This window comes from Cyprinodon tularosa, unplaced genomic scaffold (genome assembly GCF_016077235.1).
Source record: "Cyprinodon tularosa strain WSP-4 unplaced genomic scaffold, ASM1607723v1 ctg649, whole genome shotgun sequence".
In the NCBI taxonomy this organism is placed as follows: domain Eukaryota; kingdom Metazoa; phylum Chordata; class Actinopteri; order Cyprinodontiformes; family Cyprinodontidae; genus Cyprinodon; species Cyprinodon tularosa.
Genome location: NW_024039395.1, coordinates 117,926 through 145,484, shown reverse-complemented (window position 1 = coordinate 145,484; position 27,559 = coordinate 117,926). Strand labels below are relative to the sequence as shown.

General features: G+C 39.0%; 2 protein-coding genes across 7 annotated transcripts in view; both read left to right on the top strand.

The window, feature by feature from the left end:
- Nucleotides 1-810: 810 nt before the first annotated feature.
- On the top strand, nt 811-12,744 carry LOC119799101 (SKI family transcriptional corepressor 1 homolog-B-like). 6 transcript variants are annotated; one of them, XM_038308838.1, is made up of 9 exons: nt 811-1,052; nt 2,085-3,831; nt 4,273-4,357; nt 4,444-4,512; nt 4,642-4,704; nt 5,400-5,474; nt 5,567-5,641; nt 6,489-6,554; nt 11,770-12,744. In XM_038308838.1, the coding sequence occupies exons 2-9, from the start codon at nt 2,095-2,097 to the stop codon at nt 11,862-11,864; spliced, it is 2,265 nt and encodes a 754-aa protein (XP_038164766.1). In that variant the 5' UTR covers nt 811-1,052; nt 2,085-2,094; the 3' UTR covers nt 11,865-12,744. The 6 variants fall into 6 exon arrangements, with proteins under 6 accessions (XP_038164766.1, XP_038164765.1, XP_038164768.1 ...); XM_038308837.1 differs by having other exon boundaries at nt 11,767-12,744; XM_038308842.1 differs by lacking the exon at nt 811-1,052 and adding an exon at nt 1,526-1,649 and having other exon boundaries at nt 11,767-12,744.
- A 10,489-nt stretch (nt 12,745-23,233) lies between these two features.
- Nucleotides 23,234-27,559, top strand: part of LOC119799100 (E3 SUMO-protein ligase PIAS1-like) — a 94,579-nt gene continuing 90,253 nt past the window's right edge. Inside the window, exon 1 of the mRNA XM_038308836.1 lies at nt 23,234-23,292. Within this exon, the coding sequence (XP_038164764.1) occupies nt 23,269-23,292 (24 nt within the window). The 5' untranslated portion in view covers nt 23,234-23,268. The remainder of the gene's footprint in view (nt 23,293-27,559) is intronic.

Below are 27,559 nucleotides of genomic sequence, written 5' to 3'. Positions count from 1 at the left end.
TGATCAGCCCTTTAAAGGGGTTTTTAGGGACACCCCTGTATTTTAGACTTAATTTTCAGAGTCTGATCTTTAACCAGAGCTTAAATAATTGATACAGCAAAGTGACCAAGCTTTTAACACTTTGAAGATTTCTATTTTTTAAGTCAATCGCCTCTCCGCTTCATTCAGTTTGCATTAGTCTAAAATCAGGCCGAAGGATCCCACATCTATTTCAGATTTCTAACCTTCATTTATTCTTTTTTTTTTCCCTCCCCCAAAGCTGCTGAGTGATTTGCGTGGCCGCGGCGTGGAAGCCAAACAGATGGTGGTGAAACTTGATAAATGAGCCAGGGCCTTTTTGGGCTTCTTGCTGCCTGCAAAGCGCAACTTGCGCAGCGGCTCGCTTCCACTGCGGGGAAATAAAGCAAGATGCGCGCTGATCCTTAATGCAAATGAAACGCTATCAGTTTGACCCCAGGGGCCTCCGGGGGGTCTTTAGTAAGGAGTGTCTGAGTGAGCCGCTTTACGCACTTACCATTTAGTTTATATTTATTTAGAACTATTATAAAGTTTTCATTTATAACAGTTTTTGTAATTAAATACCAATAATTCTGAGGCCAAATGTCTCCATATTTGGGGTCAGCGGGGGCCTAATTGGGAATAACGCCTTTCTTTCTGTTTTGTGCGTCAAAAATTGTGAATCTTTGTGTAGCTTCGCGTGTTTATGTGTTTGAGAGAGAATGGGGAGTAGAGAGGGAGAGCTATTACACATCAGCATGACGGCAGGAGGAGGAGGAGGAGGAGGAGAGAGGTGCCATGTGCTTCCTGTCTACACGGTATTCACCTCCCAGAGCTCCAACAGGATGGAGGTCCTGCGCGCCGCTGCTGTTTCTTCCTGAGCTTCAGCCAACTGAGAGAAAGTTTGCAGTTTTTTTGTGTTTTTTTTCCCCCTGCGTTTTTATCACCGTTTTCTATCCGGACAAAAATATTCTCCAAATTTTCCTCTCCTTACTTTTTTTTTTATTTCTTTCACCAAACATCGCTGGAGCGTCTTGTCTTTTCAGAAGAGGAAGGTAGGTGATATTTTAAGGTTTTAAAATAATTGGAATGCAAAACGGATAATATTGCTTGCATTTATTTATTTTTCTTTCTTTTTTGGAATAAAAAAAATGTAGTTTGTAAGCTAAATGATTAATATGTGATGATAAAGCAGGGAGCCAGCTATTAGAAACCTGCTCGGTAGATTTGCGCGGCCTTTGAAAACCCCGCAAAGAGTCGATCATTTGCGCAGGTGAATGTGACACAGGCCTGCTCCAACCTAATTCCTGCCTGCAGTCTAAGGCTAATCTGCGCTGAAGCTTTAATTATATATAGGGCTAGTCTTTTATTAACAATGCGGGGACGCACGCTTGGATCCGTGTAATTACCAGAAAAGCAGCTTAGAGTTGCTCTTTTCTTCTCCGCTAAGCGCATTGGCGCAGCTCAGGCTGCATTTCCCTTCTGTCCTTTTCCGTGTCTAAGGATCTTATGTGACTCTTAAGTAGCTGCTCCGTAAGTGCTGAGCCGATTTGAAGATAAGGGGAGCAGGAGAGGTCCTCCTTCCACGCAGGAGGTTGAGTGAAATCCGGGAGAAGGAGGCCGGACGCGCAGATGAAGAAAATTAGGAGAAGTTAAGAACAAGGGCAAAAACTAAATTCACTTTTGCAATCGAACAAACCATATAAACTTTTATTATTATTATTATTATTATTATTATTATTATTATTATTATTATTATTATTATTATTATTATTATTATTATTATTATTATTATTATTATATATTTTTCGTATTACTGATTCGTTTATCTTAGTTAATATTTGCATTTGAAGGTTTATTTCGACGCAATTCGATGGAAAAAAATTCCTAAAATAGTTAATATTGATATAGATGTCTTCCTTGTTGGAATGAAAAATATATACATTTATAACATTATTTTATTTTGTATTTTTTTCTTTACTCATATAAATACATAAATATACACATACGAGTGTGTGCTTCATTTTGTTTTTAGTAGGCCTAACAAGTAGCCTGTTTCAATATAATTTTGTGATTTTGATGGTTAGGCTTCCAGGGATGGAGTCGATGCCCGGACATCTTGGAGACGCGGGACGAGACGCCAGCTCTTCCCCGAGTTTGAAGCAAGACGCTCCGAGCTTTTCCAGCCCCAACTCCCTCAAACCGAACCAAGTGAGTGAGACCTCCCTGTACGGGGTGCCCATCGTGTCTCTGGTCATAGATGGGAAGGAGAGACTCTGCCTTGCACAGATTTCCAACACCCTTCTGAAAAACTACAGCTACAACGAGATCCACAACCGCCGGGTGGCTCTGGGCATCACCTGCGTGCAGTGCACGCCCGTCCAGCTGGAGCTCCTGAGGCGCGCAGGGGCCATGCCCATCTCATCCAGGCGCTGCGGGATGATCACCAAACGGGAGGCCGAGCGCCTCTGCAAGTCCTTCCTAGGAGCGCACAGCCCTCCGAAGCTGCCAGAGAATTTCGCCTTTGACGTGTCCCATGAATGCGCCTGGGGCTGCAGAGGCAGCTTCATCCCCGCCAGATACAACAGCTCCAGGGCCAAGTGCATCAAATGCAGCTTTTGCAACATGTATTTCTCCCCGAATAAGTTTATTTTTCACTCTCATCGCACTCCAGAGTCCAAGTACCTGCAGCCGGACGCGGCTAACTTCAATTCGTGGAGAAGGCACCTGAAACTGACGGACAAGAAACAGTCTGAGGATATAAACCACGCGTGGGAGGATGTTAAGGCCATGTTCAACGGGGGGAGCAGAAAGAGGACTCTTCCCATGAGCGGGTCGGGAATGTCTTCATCGTTGAAGTCGCAGACCTCCTCCAGTTTGGCTCCAACTAGTTCCCCTGAGATCCCTCACAAAACTTTACGGTGCGACGAGGAGCAGGGAAGCAATAACTTAAGTTTGGCTGGAGGCGCACGGAGCTACCCGGTCATCCCTGTGCCCAGCAAGAGCTTTGGCATGCTGCAGAAGATCCCCCCACCCCTATTCCCCCATCACCCCTATGGTTTCCCCAGCTATGGGCTGTGTCAGAAAAAGAGCGACGCAGTGACTGATGGGAACAAATCCGCGGTTCCGGGTGTGTTCTGGCCCGGAGCCAAGGACTCCCTCTACCCCGCTTTCCCCATGTTCTGGCCCACAGCAGGAGGCCTGCCCATGCCACCCTACCCGGGCGCCCCACCTAAACCTCCAACTGAGCGTCCGGGTGTCCGGCAAACTGAGTTGGACCTTTCTGACCAAAGCGATCGGGGCGCAAACACACCCAAAGACACAACCCCGCATCCTCACCATGAGCGCAGCCCGAGCTCCCAGTCCTCCTCCACCAGAAACGACGAGGACAGATCCGGAGACGAGGCCTCTCAGAGGAAGATCAGCTACATCTCAGCCTTCAGACCCGTGGTCAAAGACGCGGAAACGATCGCCAAACTCTACGGCAACCGGGACGGGTTCGGCGCGCGTCCCGGCTACCTGTCCCCGGATTTCATCAGCGAGAGCTCCAGCTACAGATCGGCGTCCCCGGACAGGGACAGCGTAGTGGACGATGAGGACGACGATCCAGACGTGGACGTGGAATCCAACCGGGGTCCGGAGGAAGAGGAGTCCATCCGGATCTCACCGGGTGGGGATGTCCGAGGCTCCCCTGCGCAGGAGCGGCTCTGCGCTGCAGCCGAGGAGGGCCAGCAGCGGCCTGACGGCTCCATCAGCCCGGGGGCGGCTGGGGTGTCACCGCAGGCCTCATCGGATGAGGAGCGACAGATGCGTAACAGCTCCCCTCCTCATGAGGTGAGATTAGATGAATTGGAGCTTTAATGATCCCCGGAGGGAAAGTTGGACAGAAGCAGCAGAAGTAAATGTGATCAAAAATGCTGACCTGCAAGATTTAGGCAGTCAAATGGCCTTTGCTCTTTGGCTAATAAAACCAGTTCCCCCTGAGCAAAACATTTAATTATTATTTAGATTTTTTTAAATAAAAATAAGAAATATCTTATTTTTTTATTATTATTATTGTTATACACAAACCTTTAAAAAATGTGAAATGCGGGTTTATTTTTTCCCCAAATAGGCCTTTTATTTATTTTTTTATTTCACACAATCTAATCAATCTAATTAAATAGCTTTTATGTTTTTATTTATATTTAATAGATCTTTTTTATTATTTTTCAAACGGCTGTAATTATATGAAGAACCGCAGCAAATGGCCTGTAATTGCTCTCTGTTTTGCAGGTGTTCCCTCATGAAAGGGACGCACCGATGCTCCTCCTGAACGACCGTCCTTCCTTCAGCTCCAAACCACCCAACAGACCCAGCGGTATAATTATTGATCCGATTTATTACCTGCTGATATATCCAACCCAAATCTTTAGAAATCCCTTAAACTGAACCCCCTGTATGCAGGTATCCATCACATGGCTGAAGCGCAAACACAGCATGGCGCAACTTCCTATTCAGAGAAGGACAGACAAGGTTTAAAATTATTATTTATATCCCAAAAAATTCAGAAATTTTCACATATATATTTTTTTAAACCATAAAACAGCTTGCAGCGACTTTGATTTTTCCTTTATTTGATTATTATTTAATATGTATGTGCAGGTGATGGAGCTTTACGCATCGACATCAGTGTGCATGAAAGAGATCTGGAGAATATGGCCAAAGGTGGGGAGCGTTTTAAGGCTCATAACCTAAAAAACAAGACAATTATTTGTATTATTTCATGACATAGTAAAATTTTAATAGATGATATTTTTTTTTCCATGATCTTTTTAATTCCTAAACTAAAACCCGCCCCTTTATCAACCTAAACATCCCCAGTCTGTTAGAATAACATTAAATACTGATTTCCACCTGATTTGAAATGTTGCTGCTAAAGAGATGCACGCCCAAATATCCGAATGCGAATTTGCATTTTATAGGCCTACAGTGTTTCCATAGTTGTTAACCACTTAATCACGAGATGTAGGAGTTTTGACTTATTATTGTAAGGGGAAATCGTTTAGAGGCTATTAATATTTTAACGAACAGAGCCATAACCCCGAGGCTCGGCAGCTAATTATTTTACAACGCTTGGAAAAACCCTGGGACTCCGTTATTATCGTCTCCACCTCCAGGCAATGCATGGCAATTACTGCAGCAGCCTGGGAGAGAGAGGGGGGGAGAGAGGGGGAGAGAAGGGGTTATCAAGGAAGGAGATGCACCTGAAGTTGGTTTTATTACAAGGGCTCCAACTAATCCTTACCAGCAGAAATAAAAAAAAAAAGATATGTTTATCATTTTTAAATATATATATTTAAGACAAATAAATAAATAGATAAAATATCTAACAGGATGTTAAATGTTCTTTTTTTCTCCAGAGGAGTTGCAGAAGCAGCTGGTGGAGCAAGTGGAGCTGAGGAAGAAGTTGGAGAGAGAATTTCAGCATCTGAAAGGTATGATGGGGACAAAAGCGAGTTAGTTAGTCGGACTGGATCCTTTCTTTGAGTCGATCTGTATGATGAGGTTCCTGGTTTTCCCTCCTCAGATAATTTCCAGGATCAAATGAAGCGTGAGCTGTCCTACAGAGAGGAAATGGTCCAGCAGTTGCAGATTGTTCGAGGTGAGTCTCTTTCTGTTAGTCTGGGCAGTGGATTTAAATCAGCTTTTCTTTAAGCCACAAAAGTTAAAGTTCAATAATTATTGGCTTTATAAGATTATACACTGCAAAAACCGTCTAAAAATGTCTTAAATTAAGTGTATTTACCATTAAATTGAGTAGGTAAATAAAATAATTAGAGAATGGAATGAGTATTTTTAGTCTTAAAATGATATAATTAGATAATATGCAGTTGAAATAAGACAATGCAATTGTGTTTTCTTATTTTAAATGTAAATTGTCTTGTTCCATTGGCAAAGTGTCTCAATTACCTCTTCAATTCAAGAAAAAATGCATTTATTGCAAAAAAAATCACTTTTTTAGATTTCAATTTTTTGCAGTGTAGAAGGAAAAGTGACACTTGCATATTGAAATATTAGAGTGTTTTACTGTAAACTCCATCTTTGTTTTTTTATTTATTTTTGCTGTGGCTGAGGGGATTAATGGATCTCTATCAAAGGTGAAACTGAAGCCACGTTGTTTTGTTTGCAGATGTTATTTTCTCCTAAATCATGCTCTGGAAAATTGAATAGACAGACCATTATGTAGCTCTGTATCGCTTACATGCAGCAGACTTCAACTAATGCCACCCGTTAAAGGATTGGTTTAATGTTACAGTCATTTAAATACAGGGTTCAAGTACACAGAGGGGTCAGTCTAAATACCACAGGGGCAAACAGCACACGTTACACTCCTCCACACACTATTTACTCATTTTGTTTGTTTTTACTTTCCTCCATAATCATTTTTGACCACTTATTTATTATTATTATTTTTTTACTTCTTTATTTTTATTTTTATTTTTTGATAGACACTTTGAGCAGCGAGTTGGACCAAGAGAGAAAGGCTCGTTATGCAATACAGCAGAAACTAAAAGGTAATTTCTAAGTGGTCCACAGAGGGAATCAATAATTTATTCACATTTTTACCCACAAGCTCAAATGAATATGCAAGTGCTACTTTTTTGTTGTTTCGTTCGGCCTCTGCTGTGTTCAGATGTCAGTATTTACAGTGCGGCACAGTTAAAGTGAAGCTTCTCATTTGAAATCTGACTTGAGGCAGTGGAGAGCACCACTGGCCACATTATCTGCTTCATACTGGCTGGGAAGTATATTCATTGTGAGTGATGAGGAAACAATGGTTCAAACAAAGACAATCAAATCAGTTTAACCTGTTTATTATTTTTATTTTAAAGGAAAAACAAACCATTTCTATTTTTAAGAGATCTGACCAGAGCTTAGCTCATCAGATTATCAATGCTTTCGTCTTCTGATGATTTTCTGGATGTGCAAAAAACAGATGCATTTTGTAAAGAAGCTTCAATAATAATGAAACAAAGCAGCCAAATATTCTTAATGTCTCTTTTTATTTATGGGGCATTTTTAACTACATCTTCTCTATTCTTCTTTTGCGCTGCTGTTCTGCTCCCAGTAAAAAGTCAGCTCCTCCCATTGTTTCATTACATGGATGCTAATCAGTTGTCTTTAAGCTATACTTCAGCTTTACCAGTTGGATAAAATATTTACTTTCTAATTAAAAAACATATTCATTTCCCCAATGTTATCTTATAATTATTATTTAAAAAACTATGTATATATTAAAAAACACACACTATGTGTGAAAAGTGGACCTCTGTGTTTTTTTTGTTTTTGTTTTGTTTTTTAACAAAAACCATAACTCTCTCATTAACAAGAACCAGTGAGGCCTGTTTACTTTCAATAACTGAAGAACAGAAGAAGGACTCATTTCGTAAAATGTTTAATTCATGACTCAGGCTGCTATTTCTCCTCACCAAACACATTGAGAACTGGAATTTTTATAATTAAAGAAGATAAGTTTATCAGATTTTCACACATGTCCAAAACAATCAAAGGAAACTGATTAGATAAAACTTTTCTTTCATTTCTTCTGAATCTGGAAAACCCTGAGCGATACATATCTGTGAGAGGTGATAAATATTCATGATTAGAGGCGTTCTTTTCTTGCATTTTTTGCATTTGTAAAGACTTATTGTTTCCAACCAGGAAGAAAAAATGTTCCAAACCGTAATTAGAAAGGTGCTTACAAAAGATACATTTTAAATATCAAATGAAACCAGAGCAGAGTTCTTTGAAGAAGCTCAACTGCAAACCAAAGGGCTGCAGAAATGCCAAAGGATTGTCCGTAACAGGCCAGTGTTGTAGCTACTAAACTAAGAAAGGGGGGAAGGGATGCACTGACTTTGTTCATAACAGTTATTAGGGAGACAAGTTTATTCATATTGCACATTTCAGCAGCAAGACAATTTACTGCAGATGAGAAAAACACCTGCAGGCTCCATTTCATCTTCAAGGAGCTGTGAGGTTGAAGCTTTTAAGCTGTTGGTAAATGTGTCATTTCACCTTAAGTTGTTTATGTTTGAATGCAATAAGCTTCTCGGAGGATATTGGTCTTTCTTTTTCTGCATATAAGAAAATGAGGCTTGAAAGTTAAAGAGAAAAAGCTGAAAGCTCCTGTTTAAAAGAATCCTTATTGCAAAACATTTAAATCACTCAAGATAAGGAAATTAATATTGACCCTTGAGATAACTGAGATACAAAACTGCGTTTTCAAGCAGGGGGTCAAAAATTTTATTTTTAATTCACTTAAAGAAGAAAAAATAAATCCAACCTTTACTACATGGACTGCAGAATGAACATCTATTACCTAAAAACCAGAATCCCTCAGCGAGAAAGATGATGACTGAATTCGGGAGGAAATTATTTATGAGATTAGGAAAGAGAAAATTTACACATTTGATTTTTTTTTTCCATAAAATTTAAGATATCAAAACAAGATGCATTGAGCTCCCTATGTTCACAAATCAGTAGTATCAGTAATAATGATGAAAAAAAAAACAAAAATGAGAATTGATGCTGATTAGTTCATAATAACCTGAATATTCTTCATGAAAAAAAAAATCACTGATTGATACATTGAAGTTACTGTAGCCAAACAATTATATTATAAATATATTATAATTACATTATAATTAAATGTTCTTAGAGAATAAAATCCTTGTGCGCTGTTTTTGAGAAAAATGTAAAGAAGCTGTTTAGAGTTGCTAAACGATTCAAAAATTTGTGTCCAGACAGACGTACAATAATGAAAAAAACCTTTACATTGTGACAATGAGGGAAAAAAACAACAAAGTAAATCATGATAAGCATGATTTTCATCAGGGTATGAGTCAATAACAGCAGATAATGGTTCACTTTCTGCAAAGACGTCTTTTTGTTTGTCTTCACCAAGCCGTTTTCCCACACTGGGACACTTTTTAACTTAAATGAAAAAGCCTCGTTTACTCCTGACCAAGAAAGGCAGAACTGCTAAAATATTAAAAACCACCTATGGTCACTTGCAAAAGTAAACAACTCCTAAACATTTTGTTTTATCACAACCAATTTCAGTGTATATGAGTATGATTCAAAATACATTGCGGTAGATTTGCATTCAGCTTAATTTAATCTGATACTTTAAATACAATCCATCACAAATAAAATTGTGTAAATGTTTAATGTAAATGATCCTGAGCTCTAAAAGTCTCACAGTGAACCGTTCAGTCCAACATCTGACAAAAGAAGAAATATTGAAGAACTGCCAACCTACCAACATTTGCACACCCCCATTACTGACATACGGAGGAAGCAAACTGATAAACTGATGCATTATCCAATGCATCAGTTTATTAACTTGCTGCAAGTTCCATTTGTGGTAATGTTTGAAACTTTTAAATAAGAACAGGCAAACTGACTAAGGATCACAGTACTTTTATGGATTCACTAGGGGCAGCAGCCCCAATTTCAAAGACCTCTGCTCTCCAATGTTAGACACGGAGGTGGCAGCAACATCACGAGGGGACGGTCTTCTCCATCAGAAACAGGAAACCTGTTCAGTCAGTAAAGCTGTTGATTGATGGATGAATGGGGTTGCATTCAGGGCATTTCTGCAAGAAAATCTTCTAGAAGCTGCTAAGGACTTCAAACCGGGACAGAAGTTGACCTTCTGGCAGGGCTTGAAACATAAAGCGAGACGTACAGTGGAATGGGTTAGATTCAGTTTATCTATATAGCACTAAATTCACAACACGTCATCTCAAAGGGACAACTCAAGTCTGATTATACCAAGAGGTTCCAGGTCAAGAAGGCATGCAGCTGTAACTGCTTCAAGTTAAACACATCTATCATCTATCTGGCATGTAGCAGCTAAGCTCTGCTTTGTGCTGATCGACCACAGTAGATGATGAATATATAAAAGTATAAAGACTTTTTAAAAGCACTTTGATCAAGACTATAACAACTCTTTGGTGTTGAGTTGTTGTGCAGCAGTTAAAGATCCTATCTGTTTGTTTGTTTGTTTTTTTGTTTTTATGTGAAACATTCAGTAATACTTGACCTGGATTATATTCTGCTGAGTCTTGGTCTGACTCCAACCTTTTCAGACCCTGTTCTGCTGCATGCAGGATTTGATATATCATAAACATATATCATATAACATATCACCAATGATAAAACAATAAAAAATGACAAAGATATTCAAAACATATCATTTCAAAATGCTGTATCAGAACATCTTTTATGGGGCACATTTAATAAGGAGGTTGGATGTAGCAGAATCTGTCAAGCATCTAAACTGACAGTCCTACAAGAGAAAAGAACTTGAAAGGTCCTCCTCTAAACTCAGTAGAAATTATCCGTGTGCATAAAAACTCACCAATATCTAGTCTGAGCTTTTCTGCTGGTCAGTAGAAAAGGTGAAGAACAGCCTTGGAGTCATTAGGTTATGATCCCACTCACTGATATGTAGTTTTAATTAGGCAAGCAGGGTTATTCATATAGTACAATTCAGCACAGAGACAATTAAAAGTGCTTTATATGAGTTAAACAATAACATAAAACAAAAATCAATGAAAAACAAACAAAGTTAGCTTTTGTTTCTGAAATATTACACACATGGAGTCACATTCTGACCAGTTTAGGTCATATTTCCCCTAATATAAAGTTCAAACTTTAACTTTAAAACTTTAACTTTGTACATATTCTAGTGTAGTAGTATCCCAAATTTTTGTGGTGATGTTGACTCGCTGGTTAAGGTACCAGAACTGCTGCCTGTGACAATATGATTGGCTGAATGTTGCCATGACTTTGCAGAGTATTGTGGACAACGATATAATACCGTAATGCAGATTTATGAGAAGACCGAAAAGATTTGTTTTTGATTAACTTAGTAACTGCAGCTTTGCTGAGTAACTAACAATTTAGCTTCTTTTAGCTCAGGCAGTCCCCATATTAAGCTACACAATTTCTACAAGTTTAATAAGCACACATAATTTTTTCTAAGATGTTCCATTCGTCCTCTCCTGCCCTCAGACCTGAATGAAAAGAACAAATAAAACTCTGGTTCTCACCTCACATAGAACGCACTATTTGCCTTTAAGATAGAAAATTATTGATTTCTACTTTTGGCTACTTTAGGTTGCCAAAGGAAAAGTAAAATGATAGTAAATATAGGTAATGGTAAAAAGAAAGCTTAGAAAAGATTTGACTCTTCTGCACTAAGTTTGTCCAAGTGATGTTGTCGTATCGAGACGTATTCAACTTGTAATTTAAAGCTAATCATAATTTTTTTAGCAGTCTTTGTTGTTTATTTTATTTTTTTTACAAGTTCAAGGGATAAAATTAAGATTAAAAAATATGTCCTTAACGAAAGAAACAACGCAGTCTGACTTTGTTGAAGATTTTCATTTTAACATAAATGTAAGAACTGTGTCTTTTTTTGCCTTATTAAAAAAGAAGACATGCTACTACTTTTAAAACATGAAAAAATGATTGGTTATTGTCTCTTTAAAAATGCTTTCTGCCTTTTCGGGTTGGCCAAATTTGCAACTTTTTAGGATTGCATTCAGGGGCCTTAAAAATCATTCAGAAGGCCTCAAATGGCCCCCGCTCTGCATTTTGGATTTTGCTCTAGAAAGTCAAAATTAAACTAAAACAGTAGATTAATTACTAACCAACCTTTTCATTGTTGTTTTTCACCCTCATGTTCTCACTGATGGGCTCCTTCCCCCCTAGAAGCTCACGACGCCCTTCACCATTTCTCCTGCAAGATGCTCACTCCTCGTCATTGCACTGGAGCCTGCACCTTCAAGTCTCCTCTGCTGCCCCCCTAGTGCCACTGTCCTACAGCTGACTGCAACCCAGCCTGATAAAAAAAAAAAAAAAAAAAAAAAAAAAAAAAAACATGTTTGAAGATCCAACTTCGAGAACCTTCAAGTGTTCACCCCTTCCACCGAGGATTCCTGCTGCAGCTGCTGGTGCCACTGCTCTGCAGATACACCTCCATTAAGGCTCTGGAGGAGATGGATTCTGCAGCAACCTCTCCTCCAAACAACTGGACTCTTGTGTTAAAGAGATCATGCTGTGAATCAGAGGATTGCTGATGCAAAGCTGCAAAGCTAAAACCAAGGAGGTCGCTGAATAAAAACTCTTTGCTCTTTCACTATCTGAAGAGAATAATGCTACATTATTTAAATAAATAAAAATATATATATCACATGACAATGTGCAATGGCTTGTAAAATTGTGATTTTAAGTTCAACTCTCATTTGTTAGTTTGGTTGCATATGTTTTTACATGTATTTATAATGTACCTTGGGTTTGTACACTGTGTATGTCATCAAGCACTTTAAATGGGCAACATTTTTAAATTTGGACACCAAATTTGCTCCTCCAGTTTGTTTGCGTGTGTTATGAATACAGCACATAGTTATGAGCACTTACTGCAGCCGCCCTTCGGGTTTTTCACTTCAGATTATGGAGGCGAAAGAAGCACCATTAAAAGGAAAAGAAAATGCACTGACTGCTGGTTACGAATGTTTGCTTCTCATTTTTCTGTTTTCTTTTTCTGTTTCCTCTCAGTAAACTGAACCAAAACCTCCTCTGTTTTCTTTTTATACAGAGAAAAACAATCTCAAGTATGAATTGTTTCCACTCTTTTCTTTTTTCTCCTGTTTATCTCCTGTACAAATCCAAATAAAACCTGAAAAGCTCTCTGGGCTTCATGTCCCTCACTGCTCCTCTGCTCTCCTCCAGTGGGAGCCTGACACCTGCTGGCCTTTCTCCAGAACACCCCCCCTCCTCCTCCTGAGGGTGATCGGATTGCCTCACATTGTGTTTGAGTTCAACATGATCTCTTTCATTAGGCAACCAACATCAGAGCATGATATGTCCAGTCATCTTATAATGTTTGACGTGGAGTCAGGGAGGCGAGGTGGGGGTGGAGATGGCGGTTCTGGGAGCAGGTTGATCCACTGGTGAAATCTAATTCTTCAGATGGGACGACTAATAGATATTGATTACCCGGCTCCGGGGCCCTGGATGCCTCATACTGAGACAGATATTCACGTAATGTCACTGATGCACATTGAATGCTAATTTTCAGCCAACATAATTGCCCTCTGTGGCAAACTTGTTCCCTCTGAATGCTAACAAGGATGAGCAGCATCATAGTACAGTGGGAGCGACTTGGCTGGGGCCTCCCTGACAATGACGTGGTTAAAAACACTGATGAAGTCTTTATCTCTTTAATCTTTACTTTTATTATTTGATCATTCTTCTGTTTTTTTGTTTGTAATTATTTAAGGTGTTCTTATTTGACTTCCAATGCTTGTTTTGTTAGTAATGAGGTTTTGGCTTATGGTTTGCAATGATAGGTTAAAAAATGTTAATTATCTCTCTGATGTATTTTTTTGTTTTGTTATTTATGTTTTTATATCATCATTTTGTTCCTTTTTATGTTAACTCCTGTCTCTAAAAGTCTGTCTTTTTTTTTTGCCCTCTTTTTTCTTATTTATTTTTTTTTTTTCAGATTAATTGAACCTGAAAGCAGCTTCTTATTTCCAGCTGTGACTTGGTTAAACAGAGGGCCCTTCCAAAGAGCTATAAGAACAGACAGACAAGCTGTATTCCTTTAATGTTTGAGCCATTTACATTTTTTTCATTTTATTATGCTGTTCTTTGTGGAAATACATATGTATGTGATTTTTTTTGTCTCCGTTTTTATTTGTTCTTTGTGTTTTTATGCCTTTTTTGTGCTTTGATTTTTTTTTCTGTATATAACTGTAGTTCAATAAATTCTGATGATCTTGTGATAAGCTTTTGCCTTTTTCTGGCTGTGTTACTTTATTTTTTTGCTCCCTTTTATTGCTTATATGAAACAAACACTGTGGCCATTTAACAGAAACAAGGTGTATGCAAACTGAGCTGCTTTAGGCAGAGGCCAGCAGCGAAGAGACAAAAATGGCCACAATTACTAAAACCCCAAATTTTATATGTTCAAAGGAAAACAAAGTGATTTAACATTTTCAAACTGTCTAATAACAAATCTTTAAGGATTTTAACTAATATATGTTAAGGAAATTATTCATAGTTTGATAGTGAAATTAATTAATAGGTGTTAAATCTCGCTGCTCGCTATCTTTACTGTAGTTACAATCTGTGAGTAAAGACATGAATGCCTTTCTGTGCTAGAAAGTTGTACCAACACACAACTGTAAGTCAGACTTTGATGTTTTAGTTTGTATTTTCACAAGGTGAGCTAGTGTACCTTTGTGTTTAATGCATTTGCTTGACGCATCACATTTGTGAAAGAATGTTATGTTTTTCTCTTGGTTCAGATCTCTGCCATTTTTGTTTTTTTTTATTATCAGATTTGGGAGGTTTCGTCTCGGTTTTGTATCATTTGTACTTTTCGTTCCTTCGTTCACTGCAGGGAAAAACAAGAAGAGGAGTTTTCTCTATGGGATGATATGGAAACTGCTGAGCTCCAATCTCTAAAAGAGAATTGGGTAAACCGGATCTTTTAAGTACTTTTTTTCTTATATAGATCAAACTTTTAAACTGTCATACTAAGAAACGTCATACTTTCTGAGCAATTTCGCTTATTTAAAAGATCATTCAAAAGGGAAAACATGAACAAAAATCCTGATCAATGCTACTTCAGTATTTTGAGAAACTGTTATCAAATATTCACATCTTGATCATGTAAACAGTAAATATATAACATGGAGGCACTGAATGATGTAACACTGGCAGTTTTATTTTCCAGAACTTGAACAGAAGTCTTTGAATGTAGTGTCACAAAATTCAGTGTGAGTACATTTATTTGATAATGAAGAAAAACAATACATCACAATTCCTTTTTTTAAGAGTTTATTTTACCACTATTTAGCATTATTACTATTACAGGGTTACATGGGTCTTTGAAACAGAACAGGCCCGTAGCATCACAGATCCTCCACCATACTAATTCTTTGTTTGGAAAAAAAAGAGATAAAAAAAAACAACACATAGAAAAAAAATCAACAAACTGTAATTTTGATTGCATAAGTGATCCATTGTTTCTCACATTTCCAAAACAACAGTTCTGTGTTAAAGTCCATATACATTCCAGCTAACTCCACATTTTCCTTACTTTCCTCTCAAACAGTGAATAAATAAAGCATCCAGAGCTTGTTTTAAATATTTAGGGACCCAAAGTTGTCTTTCTTTGGAGATGTTCTCTATCAGTTACCTTTTTTTATTATTGTCCTGCTATGTGTTTATTAGTGCCAGGATAAACTTGGTTCTTCTCACAACCTTGTTTCTGACAGTTCCAGTCATAAAGCTTTAATTCATACTTTTACTTCCATCATTTCAGCTCTACATATCTGGTAGTTCTGAGAAGCAGGGATGATTTAGTCAATTTCTAATTTAAGGGGCAATTCTGTGTTGATTTCTATAAGAAAGTGGATGAGGAGAAATGATTAAACAAAAGGAATATCAGATAAATGATCCACTTCTGGAAAACAGCACTTCTTTCACTGCTTTAAAAAAAACAGGAAATTTTCATTTCATCTTTTACTTTATCATCTGATATAAAATTTCCCTGATAATTTTTATAACAAAACAATATCTAAGTTGAATAATGATACTTTTCCTACACTGACTGCATAAAGTTAAACTAAAGGGAGGATTTTTCTAAATGTTTCTGTTATAGCAGGAGCTGTCAATAAATAGGGAGGGCGTTGTACAAGCAGTACCATCCAGAAACTACTTCAGTGCTTCAGCTGCTACATTACTGGTGTTTAAGGTGATTTATTCACCTTTGCCTGACATATAACAGTCTCATATTTAATTTCATGGGTTATATGATATAGCTTTTACATCATAAATGTTTTGGTCATGTCTGCTCACCTGTAGAGTTTATTTGTTTTAAATTTGAGCCTATATTCTCTTGTAATAAGTTTCCATACTAAGTGCCACTATGGAGTCCATTAACAGTGACATTAGACATTTTAGAGAAAAGAAAAACTCTTTATTGTGCTGCTGGATAATGATCCCACAGTATTTGCTCTGTGGGATATGGATTGATTATTTGCTCATATAATCGTTTGTGGTCAGTGGACACCTGCCCCCTCACTGGGCATCAACAATGCAACAGATGGCAGCAATACATGATGACATAATGAGGCCCAAACCAAGCAGCAGAACTAGTTTGTCAATAAGTCTTTGTGTATTTTATTTTATTTTTTGTAATGGATTTATGCACAAAGCCAAAATGTGTTCAGTGAGATCATATTTGGTTCAGCCTGGAAGAAAAACCTTATTACAGAAAGTAGAGGCTTGAGTTGTTGGTAATTGTTCAGGATCAGATCAGATCATGTTGGACTTTTGTTTATCATTTGGCGCCTCCTACTGGTCAAACCGTCCTCTAACTACAGGGTAAGGAATCATTTTTCTTAATAAGTCATTTGGCCCAAACTAAGATTAGATATTGAAGGTATTCATGCTAATTGTGTTTCTCTATGAACATATAAGTTTCTTTTCCACAATACTTTGAAAGATAACATTTATTTTATTTATTCTAAGCAGAGCAAGTGTAAAGTAAATGGATGCATAGATTTAAAATAATGTAACAAAAATGGTTTCTTGTTTGTGTCAGGGTCTGGTGAAAAAAAGTTTTTTGTAAAGTTTTATTGGGAAATCATCAAAAGAGCCCAAATACCTCTCATTGCAAATGTGCAAAGAATTTAAAGCACGGCTTGAAACAGTATCTGAATGTTCATGACCTTTGACCTGTTGAGTGTATCAGTTACCCACAGCATGAAAAATACTTAGAAACTAAACTGTATTAGAACAGAATGTGCTGAAGGTTCTCAGACAGAGAGTGCAGTTTGAACTTAAACAGAAATGGTAAAATATTTATCTATCATCTATATCTATCTATCTATCTATCTATCTATCTATCTATCTATCTATCTATCTATCTATCTATCTATCTATCTATCTATCTATCTATCTATCTCATCAATTTTTAACTATACATTTATCAATTTGAAATGGGTTGGAGTAGTATATTGTTTTTTTATGCATTCAGATGCAGAGGTAAATTCTGAAGAAGTTCAAGTAGAAGCTTAAGCTTTTTACTCGAGTAGAAGTAAAAAATTACTAGCTTCAAAAAATATCTAAAGTATTACAGTAAAAGTACTGTGAAGGGGAAAATATGTCATGGAGTACAAAAGCTTGTAAGTTATATAAAGATGTTAATCTTTGGATAATTTGGAAAACACTAGGCCAGGGTTTCTTAACCCTGCTTCCACACACCTGACCTGGATTATAAGGTAATTAACAGCCTTTTGCAGCATTTAAGGGCTGTCAAAGAGGAAAGGTGATCATTTGAATCAGGTGCTTGAGTAGAGACACATCTAAAAAACGAAGGATAGAGGGCCCTAAGGACCAGGGTTAAGAGTCACTGCACTATGCTACCTAGTTCAGCTGGATATATGTCAATCATGTACGGTGCAAATACACTGGCTGGCCAAATAAAAAGTCGCCACCTGGATTCAACTAAGCAAATAGGTACGATCCTCCTATTGGATAATTACTGCATGGGCGATTATCTTTCACCTGGCAACATGTTATTTAACCCCAACTGGTGCAATGACTTGCTTCTCATTTTCTAAACAACCATGTTGAAAGACACATCCTGTGGTCGTGGAAAAGATGTTAGTCTGTTTGAGAAGGGTCAAATCATTGGCATGCATCAAGCAGAGGAAACATCTAAAAAGATTACAGAAACTACTAAAAATGGGTTAAGAACTGTCCAACGCAATATTAAAAACTGGAAGGATAGTGGGGACCCATCATCTTCAAGGAAGAAATGTGGCCGGAAAAAAATCCTGAATGATCGTGATCGGCGATCACTTAAAAACAACAGTAGAACTCAGGGCTATGTTTAATACTGAAAGTAAGAGCATTTCCACACTCACAATGCGAAGGGAACTCAAGGGATTGGGCTGAACAGCTGTGTAGCCGTAAGAAAACCACTAATCAGTGAGGCTAACCAGAAAAAAAGGCTTTAATTTACTGGGGAGCATAAAGATTGGACTGTGGAGCAATGGAAGAAGGTCATGTGGTCTGATGAGTCCAGATTTACCCTGTTCCAGAGTGATGGGCAAATCAGGGTAAGAAGAGAGGCAGGTGAAGTGATGCACCTACCATGCCTAGTGCCTACTGTACAAGCCTGTGGGGGCGGTGTTATGATCTGGGGTTGCTGCAGTTGGTCAGATCTAGGTTCAGCAACAGTATGTACTCAAAGAATGAGGTCAGCTGACTACTTGAATATACTGAATGACCAGGTTATTCCATCAATGGACTTTTTCTTCCCTCATGGCACAGGCTTATTCCAAGATGACAATGCCAGGATTGATCGGGCTCAAATTTTGAAAGACTGGTTCAGGGGGCATGACACATCATTTTCAGACATGGATTGGCCACCACAGAGTCCAGACCTCAACCCCATTGAGAATCTTTGGGATGTGCTAGAGAGGGCTTTGCGCAGCGGTCAGACTCTACCATCATCAATGCAAGATCTTGGTGAAAAATTAATGCAACACTGGATGGAAATAAATCTTCTGACATTGCAAAAGCTTATCGAAACAATGCCACAGCGAATGCGTGCCGTAATCAAAGCTAAAGGCGTTTTTTTTTTTTTGGTTGCGACTTTCTTTTTGGCCAGACATTGTATATTAAAGAACATATACAGGTGCTGGTCATAAAATTAGAATATCATGAAAAAGTAGATTGATTTCAGTAATTCCATTTAAAAAGTGAAACTTGTATATTATATTCATACATTACATACAAACTCATATATTTCAGATGTTTATTTTGTTTAATTTTGATGATTACAAATGACAACAAATGAAAATCTCAAATTCATCATATCAGAAAATTAGAATATTACTGAAGACCAATAAAAACAAAGGATTTATAGAAATGTTGGCCAACTGAAAAGTATGAACATGAAAAGTATGAGCATGTACAGCACTCAGTATTTAATTGGGCCTCCTTTGGCCTGTATTACTGCAGCAATGCGGCGTGGCATGGAGTCGATCAGTCTGTGGCACTGCTCAGGTGTTATGATAGCCCAGGTTGCTCTAATAGTGGCTTTTAGCTCTTCTGAATTGTTGGGTCTGGTGTATTGCATCTTCTTCTTCACAATACCCCATAGATTTTCTATGGGGTTAAGGTCAGGAGAGTTTGCTGGCCAATTAAGAACAGGGATACCATGGTCCTTCAACCAGGTACTGGTAGCTTTGGCACTGTGTGCAGGTGCCAAGTCCTGTTGGAAAATGAAATCTGCATCTCCAAAAAGTTGGTCAGCTGCAGGAAGCATGAAGTGCTCTAAAACTTCCTGGTATGTGGCTGCGTTGACCCTGGACCTCAGAAAACACAATGGACCAACACCAGCAGATGACATGGCACCCCAAACCATCACTGACTGTGGAAACTTTACACTGGACTTCAAGCAACGTGGATGAAGTGCCTCTCTTCTTTTCCTCCAGACTCTGGGACCTTGATTTCCAAAGGAAATGCAAAATTTACTTTCATCAGAGAACATGACTTTGGACCACTCACCAGCAGTCCAGTCCTGTTTCTCTTTAGCCCAGGCAAGACGCTTCTGACGCTGTCTGTGGTTCAAGAGTGGCTTGACACAAGGAATGCGACAGCAGAAACCCATGTCTTTCATACGTCTGTGTGTGGTGGTTCTTGAAGCACTCACTCCAGCTGCAGTCCACTCTTTGTGAATCTCCCCCACATTTTTGAAGGGGTTTTGTTTCACAATCCTCTCCAGGGTGCGGTTATCTCTCTTGCTTGTACACTTTTTTCGACCACATCTTTTCCTTCCCTTCGCCTCTCTATTAATGTGCTTGGACACTGAGCTCTGTGAACAGCCAGCCTCTTTAGCGATGACCTTTTGTGTCTTGCCCTCCTTGTGCAAGGTGTCGATGGTCGTCTTTTGGACAACTGTCAAGTCAGCAGTCTTCCCCATGATTGTGTACCCTATAGAACTAGACTGAAAGAACATTTAAAGGCTTTTGCAGGTGGTTTGAGTTAATTAGCTGATTAGAGTGTGGCACCAGGGGCCATCAATTTTGAACCTTTTCACAATATTCTAATTTTCTGATATGATGAATTTGAGATTTTCATTTGTTGTCATTTGTAATCATCAAAATTAAACAAAATAAACATCTGAAATATATGAGTTTGTATGTAATGTATGAATATAATATACAAGTTTCACTTTTTAAATGGAATTACTGAAATCAATCTACTTTTTCATGATATTCTAATTTTATGACCAGCACCTGTATATGCACTAGTGAGCAATTGTGTGTTTCATGAAGCCCAAGATTTGTTTAATCAGAATCAGAATAAGACATACGTTAATAATCCCAGAGGGAAATTAGTGCCTATGGTGCAAAAAAATCAGACTTCAGCCTTTGAGTAGCCTTTATTGGAGGGTAAAAGTAGATTCAAGTTTAGCTGCACTAACGTAAAACAAGAGCTTTTACCTTAGTGCAGCTCTTAAAGTTAGTTCTTTCTTAAAGTAACTGATCAAAAGCTAGAAAAATATCCTGGTTATGCGCAATACTGTCAACACTCAGAACAGAGGACACAGTATATAATATAATATAATATAATATAATATAATATAATATAATATAATATAATATAATATAATATAATATAATATAATATAATATAATATAATAATTCAAAAGCCTTTATAAAAAAAAAAAAACGTTGTGACAGGAGTAGCAGCGGCTAGAGCATCTATTACAGGAAACTCTGGTTTAACAGTTCAGCCCGTGTCCTGTGAACGAGGTGGGATCCAGGCGGTGAGCTGCCAGTGAGATGCGGCGGGGACAGCCCAGAGTGTTCCAGATGCTGAAGCCCAAGAAAATGGAGAACAAGATAGGAACATGCAGGCTCAGAGGTCCAGGAGTCCAAAGACAGTTCAGGCAAACCGTTCGGATGGGAACAGGCAGGCTCAGTGGTTGAGAGGCAGAACAGGTCAGGACCAGGAAACCAGAAACACTAAGGGACGCTAAAAACCTTCTCACCACTGGCTAGAGAGAACGAGAATAATCTGGCCCTGATAAATTGATCCAATCACCTTAAATAGGGGCAGGAGCAGGTGGGTCAGATGAGAAATCGGTCAGAGTTATACAGGTTACGGAATTAACCATTAAGCTAGTCCTCAGTGGCAATATTATGACAAATACTCTGTTTGGCCAAAGACTGTTTTCTTGGCAAACAAGTACCTCAGTGGTGCTCAGTTGGGACATTCTGCTTGACTTCTTTGGTATCTTTACCCTGTTTTCTTCCAGCTACATCCATGCTGAAGTGTGATATAAATGTGATCTGTCTAAAGTTCTGGTCAGACGAACAATGTATGAAAGATTAGGGTGTCAGGATGGTAAACGCTTACTCTTCTCATCTAATCACAATCAAAATAGTTGTATCCGGATAACGCAAGTTTCTTTGTTTTTTTTTTCCATCCAAAGGTGACAAATTGTAATTATAATGATTAATTAGGATACTTTAAAAGAAAAAATGTAAAAAGTCGACATAAAAATAGTAACTCCAGTTAAGTTACAAACTATTTACTGTATACTTCTTTGCGTGACACCTCTGTTCAGACGTTAAAGCAACTCATTACAAATAAGTACTTCAGAAATTCAATTTTCTTTGCTACTGAAATGATAAAGTTGACCCCCTCTCTTTATGCCATCCTTAATTTTCTAGGTATTAACTTTAGCCTAGAGCCTAATTAAAGGTGACCCATCCTCGCCTTAGTGGTCGCAGTAGTTAGCCTCTGGTATAGACCTACTTTAAAAGAACTGACCACAGGGGATGGGAAAGGTCTGGGGGTTTGAGATGATGAAAAAAAAAAAAAGGTTCTGATATTTGATTATGTGTAGATTGTGATACAGAGCTATAATATATACACAGATTATTACACAATTCCCTCCATTAACTGTTTTGTCTTGGCAAAGATCTTGAGAAGAACTTGGAAAAGTTATCTTCTGTGAATCAGGCATAAGCCCATAGACATACTGAATGCCTCACAGCGCGGCTGGCATCATACTCAGCATGGCAACAGTTTCTGCTCTTCTCAGGGCAAATGCTTTTCCAGATGACCATGACAATCAAATCAGCTTCCTGTTGTTCTTCTTTGTATTTCCTGCAGAACACCAGTCTATCCTTTCTTTCTCTAGGACAAAAATGGCTTCTTCCCTGTCTGCTTGTTAACAGGCAATTATCTTACATTCTTCTTAATGCACACAGATTCGCTCTAACCCACCTGCTGCCTTTGCCAACAGACCCATAGCTGGAAAGAGAGAATCTAATCACATCTTGCCTGACTATTCAGACAACATGAGGCCTTTTTCCCCAAACAGTATTAAATGATACCTTTGGTGTTCTTTGGGATTAGGAAAACTCAATTTAGGTGTTATATTTGCAGCAGTTTATCTAAATGTGAGACTATTTGCATATAAAATATATTACAGAAAGTCAAGGAGTTTTAAACACTTGCGCCTGTTTGACCCTTTTTTATTGCAACAAGTATGATCATTTCATTACTTGAATTTATTTGATCCTATTTATATTGAATGTCATGTCTTTTTTAACTTTATGAACCAATGTTTCTATGAAGTAAAATCTGATTTTTTTTACAATAGGTTGCACAAAATCATTGCTTTTTCGCATTATGAAACAATTTTGATATACTTCTGATAAATCAATATCACTTAAAGTTGGCAAAGTTTTTAAGTTTACTTTTCACAACTTCACCTCTACCTAAAATAACTATACACATTTAATGTCAGATAAGATAGATAGATAGATAGATAGATAGATAGATAGATAGATAGATAGAAAATTTATTTTACAGATTGAGCAGATTAAGTCATGTTTTCCTTGATTAAAGTTACTAATACCTGAATGACATCTAAAATTATTAAAATACAACAAAAATAAGTAACATAATTAGGATTTTTATCACGTTACTGGTTTACATTCAGCTTTGCGACCTTTGTATAGATAGATGGATATATTTATTTTTTCCCATCCTCAGGTGGGCTCTTGAACTAACCACAATCGCTCTGTGCTCGTTCACGCAGCCCCTCTGCGCGTCCCAGTCATGTGACAACCCCTCAGCACGCCTGCGCACAGAAATAGAAGATGGCGGAGAGTGCGGACCTGAAGGTAAGCCGCAGTCTGAAATTACTATAAATTCAAGCCGGTCCTGCATTATTTCATCGTTTCTTTTCGCGGTTCTCGCGCGGATTAAGCGTCGGGGGCGCTGAGAGGTTGTCCGGTTAAAGGTTCCCCGCCGAAAGGCGGCAGGAACTTTTTTTTTGAATCCGCCAAAAAGCTCCCTGCGAACATGTTTATGTTGATGTTGAGATGCGCTGGTTTGGCTGAACCACGCTCCAGCTCCTGCCTCCCCTGTCACATCTCCCCCTTCAGATAGGACCTGTCCCGGTACCGAGCCGGTCCTCTGGAGTTCAAACGGTATTTTGATGTTCTTGTCTTCTGGGCTGGTTTCTGACGCGGCGGCAGCATCGAGCCTGTGAGGCGGCTTGACCATGATGACAGCAGCAGCCTCTTCCTCCTCACACCTGCGCTTGATTAAACCTCCCCCCCATGGATACTTTAATATGAACAATCCTGGGTTCTCCTCTACATGCAGGAGTCTGCAGGTGGATGGAGCTCACCTGGCCGGGATTCACTTTACCTGTTGATGGTGAAGCACGCCTCCATGTAACGGTGCGCTGCCTGATGGTTACCAGAGCCTGGATTAATTAATCTATGGAGCAGAGCTTCAGTTTACTACGGAAGAGGATTAGGGGCACTGGGAAAAAATTATTAGGGGGGCCACATGCCGAAGGCATTGCCCACCTACTACTATTGCACATATTTATTCCGCGTATTATTATTATAATTCTCCCGTATACCCAAAACTTCGGCGCGTAACTAGTCCCGCACGGTTTGGCGGATCGGGCCCAAAGTTGGCACACGCGTCGGGACCAATGGTGCGATGCGTGCTTGTATATAACTTTCTCATTAGTCCGAAGGTTTACGAATTATTAGCGAAAACGTCGCAAAAACGTCCCATAGGAAATGAATGGGGAGAGGGAAAAGAAAGCATAAAAAACAGCACTTCACTGTGTCGGCATACATTCACCTAGAAAAACAGTTTAAAGCTCAGTTTGTAGATAAATCCTTCGTCTATTTAAAACTAAAGACGGCATGTTGATAACTGCTACGGTTTTTGTATAATCAGACCTCAAGCGCCACAAAGTTTTAGCAAAATCCAGCCTTCTAGAGTGGAGAGACTGAAAAGCTAGAGTGTGAGGCAGCCGTTTTTTTAAGACCAAAAAACATTTTAAACTCGCCCTCACGGCCACATATTTATAGCTAGAGTCACCATTTTTGGTCAGTTTGTAGACTGAAATCTCTGGACCCACACAATGTCTTCGGAATTACGGTAGGATTAATACTTTTCCTTAAAAAGCCTCCAGACCGACCTAAAGTCGATCAAAATCAGAGCCGTTTTTCATTGGTTTTGGAGCAGCAGTGGGGAGAAAAACGAATGACATTATGTGTTTTCAACTCGTCATAAATATTTTTCTGAAAGACACACATACACCAAAGTTGGCATAGTTGGAGTCGAAGGATGGCTGACGCTCACGGTGAAAGAATTTTTTGAATAACTCATACGGTTTTTGCTCAGCAGTCGTTTGTTCGGAGGACATTTTAAGCACCAGAAAGCTGGGTGAGAGGGACCTGCTGCAGCTAGCCCAATTAAAAGATCAGGTGTGAGAAAACTTTTTTTCTTTTTCTTTCTCTTCCCATTCAGGTTGTAAATGACCTACAGCCATGAAAGTTACTCCAATTGAAGACAAGATATAGCTGTAGCTTAGATAAAAATAATTTTTCAGATACCTTTTACGGCTTTTACTCGGCAGTCGTTTGTTCGGAGGGGTGCTTTAGCAGCTTAAAGGTGAGTGAGAGTGTGATGCTGCAGTTAAAACAAAGGGAGGAGCAGGTGGGATTAGCCATTTTGTTTGTGCTTCGTTTTGGGTTGTGAAAGACCTACAGACATGAAAGTTACCCCAGTCTGAGACAAAGGATAGATGTTGCTTTCACTGAAAGAATTTCTCAAATACCTTTTACGGTTTTTTCTCAGCAGTCGTTTGTTTGGAGGGTAAGAACCTGGAAGCTAGCTGACAGTTAGCTTCTGCAGCAGCCTGCTGCAGTGAAGCAGGCTGTCGTTTTTTTTAAGATAAAACATTTTGTTCTTGCCTCACGGCCACATATTTGGAGCTAAAGTCACCATTTTTGGTCAGTTTGTAGGCTGAAACCTCTGGACCCACACAATGTCTTCGGAATTATGGTAGGATTAATACTTTTCCTTAAAAACCCTCCAGACCGACCTAAAGTCGATGAAAATCAGAGCATTTTTCCATTGGTTTTGGAGCAGAAGAGGGGAGAAAAACGAATGACATTATGTGTTTTAAACTCGTCATAAATATTGTTCTGAATGACACACATACACCAAAGTTGGCGTAGTTGGAGTCGAAGGATTGCTGATGCTCACGGTGAAGAAAGTTTTTGAATAACTCATACGGTTTTTGCTAAGCAGTCGTTTGTTCGGAGCTGTTCCTCCCATTCAAAAAAGCCTGAGAGCGAAGGAACGATAGTGCTGCGCATTTTCTCTCTGTCACAGACAGGCTCGTTAAGCGTTGTCAAGGTAACCGTGCTTCAAAGAGATTTTACCTCTGCTGTTTTAAACAGCACATATTAATCTAATGGAGGGTGAAAGCACTGATTTAACATTGGGAAATGGATACTATATGACTGCTGTCCATGACACTTCCCTTGCCACTCAACACTGATAGACTTTCAAAATAGACTCCAGGGACCCTACAAAATAAAAGCCTCTATATTTTTTACATATATTTATTGCCCTATATGGCTCAACATTATGACCCAAACTCAACCCCATTTTAGAGAATAGACTCTAGGAGACTGTTTAAAACACACCCTATGGCAAATTTCAAAATAAAAGCCTCCCATTTCCGCTTCATCTACTGCCCTAATAACATGGAAAAAGAGTGATTTAACGATTGGAAAGTCATCAACTATGATTGCTGGGTCTGAACATTTTCTCTAAACACAACTCTGTTGGACTTTCAAAATAAGACTCCAGGGACCCTACAAAATAAAAGCCTCTAGATTATACTAATGCAATAATTGATGCAAATGGCTCAACATTATGACCCAAACTCTTCCAGGTTGTTTTTATTAGACTCTAGTGACCTTTTCAAAACACACCCCAGAGCAAATTTCACAATAAAAGTCTCCCATTTACTCTGTAATACAGCAGCTATTCACCTAATAACATGGAAAACCAGGTTTTAACTTGGAAAGGGTTTTCAACCGCGGGCAGACCCTTTTTTTTAAGCAATCCAAACTTTTCAAAAAAAACACAGGGACCTAACAGAAAAAACCCCCAACCACCAAATTTTCCAAATTTTTCCATGCCGAATTTAAAACACGCAAGGCCGCCAGCGGCGGGCCCGCCATTTGATTTAAAACATGCAATGGCTCAAAAAGGGCGGGCGAACCCGCCAATGGGTTTTAAAACACCCCCGGTCTTGCGGCGGGCGGCCCCCATTTGGTGATTTTTTTTCCGCTGCAAGGGCTCCTAGCGGGCGGGCGGAGCCCCCAAAACGCCTTTACCCACGTGGTTCAATATGGCAACCCAATTCCCGGGGGGTTTTATCTTTTTAGGTGCACGCAATTTCCCAGATTTCAGCACAATGGCACACAGCCTCTTTGCCCATGACCTACCCTCTTTCCTTCCCTCAGCACCCCCAAAAAGGCTAACAGTTGGTCTGGTTCCGCGTATTATTATACAAGCTTATAGTTCTCCTGCCAGGAAACTTCGGCGCTAACTAGTCCCGAGGTTGTCGGAATGGGGCCCAAATTTGGCACACCCCCCGGCCCAAAAGGGGTAGGGCTTTAAAAAACCCCTCTTTAGTCCAAAGGGTTTTGCGAATTATTAGCGAAAACGTCGCAAAAAAAATCCCATAGGAAATGAATGGGGAGAGGTAAAAAAAAGCATAAAAAACAGCGCTTCACTGTGTCGGCATACATTCACGTAGAAAAACAGTTTAAAGCTCAGTTTGTAGATAAATCCTTCGTCTGCATAAAACTGAAGACGGTATGTTGATAACTGCTACGGTTTTTGTATAATCAGACTTCAAGCGCCACAAAGTTTTAGCAAAATCCAGCCTGCTAGAGTGGAGCAACTGAAAAACTAGAGTGTGAGGCAGCTGTTTTTTTAAGACCAAAAAACATTTTAAAATCGCCCTCACGGCCACATATTTATAGCTAGAGTCACCATTTTTGGTCAGTTTGTAGACTGAAATCTCTGGACCCACACAATGTCTTCGGAATTACG

Excerpts from the sequence above, each read along its gene's own strand:
- LOC119799101 (XM_038308842.1), top strand. The coding sequence starts at position 1,630 with ATGAAGAAAATTAGGAGAAG. Across the intron at positions 1,650-2,084 it reads ATGAAGAAAATTAGGAGAAG|GCTTCCAGGGATGGAGTCGA; the intron begins TTAAGAACAAGG and ends TTTGATGGTTAG. Across the intron at positions 6,555-11,766 it reads AATACAGCAGAAACTAAAAG|AAGCTCACGACGCCCTTCAC; the intron begins GTAATTTCTAAG and ends CTTCCCCCCTAG.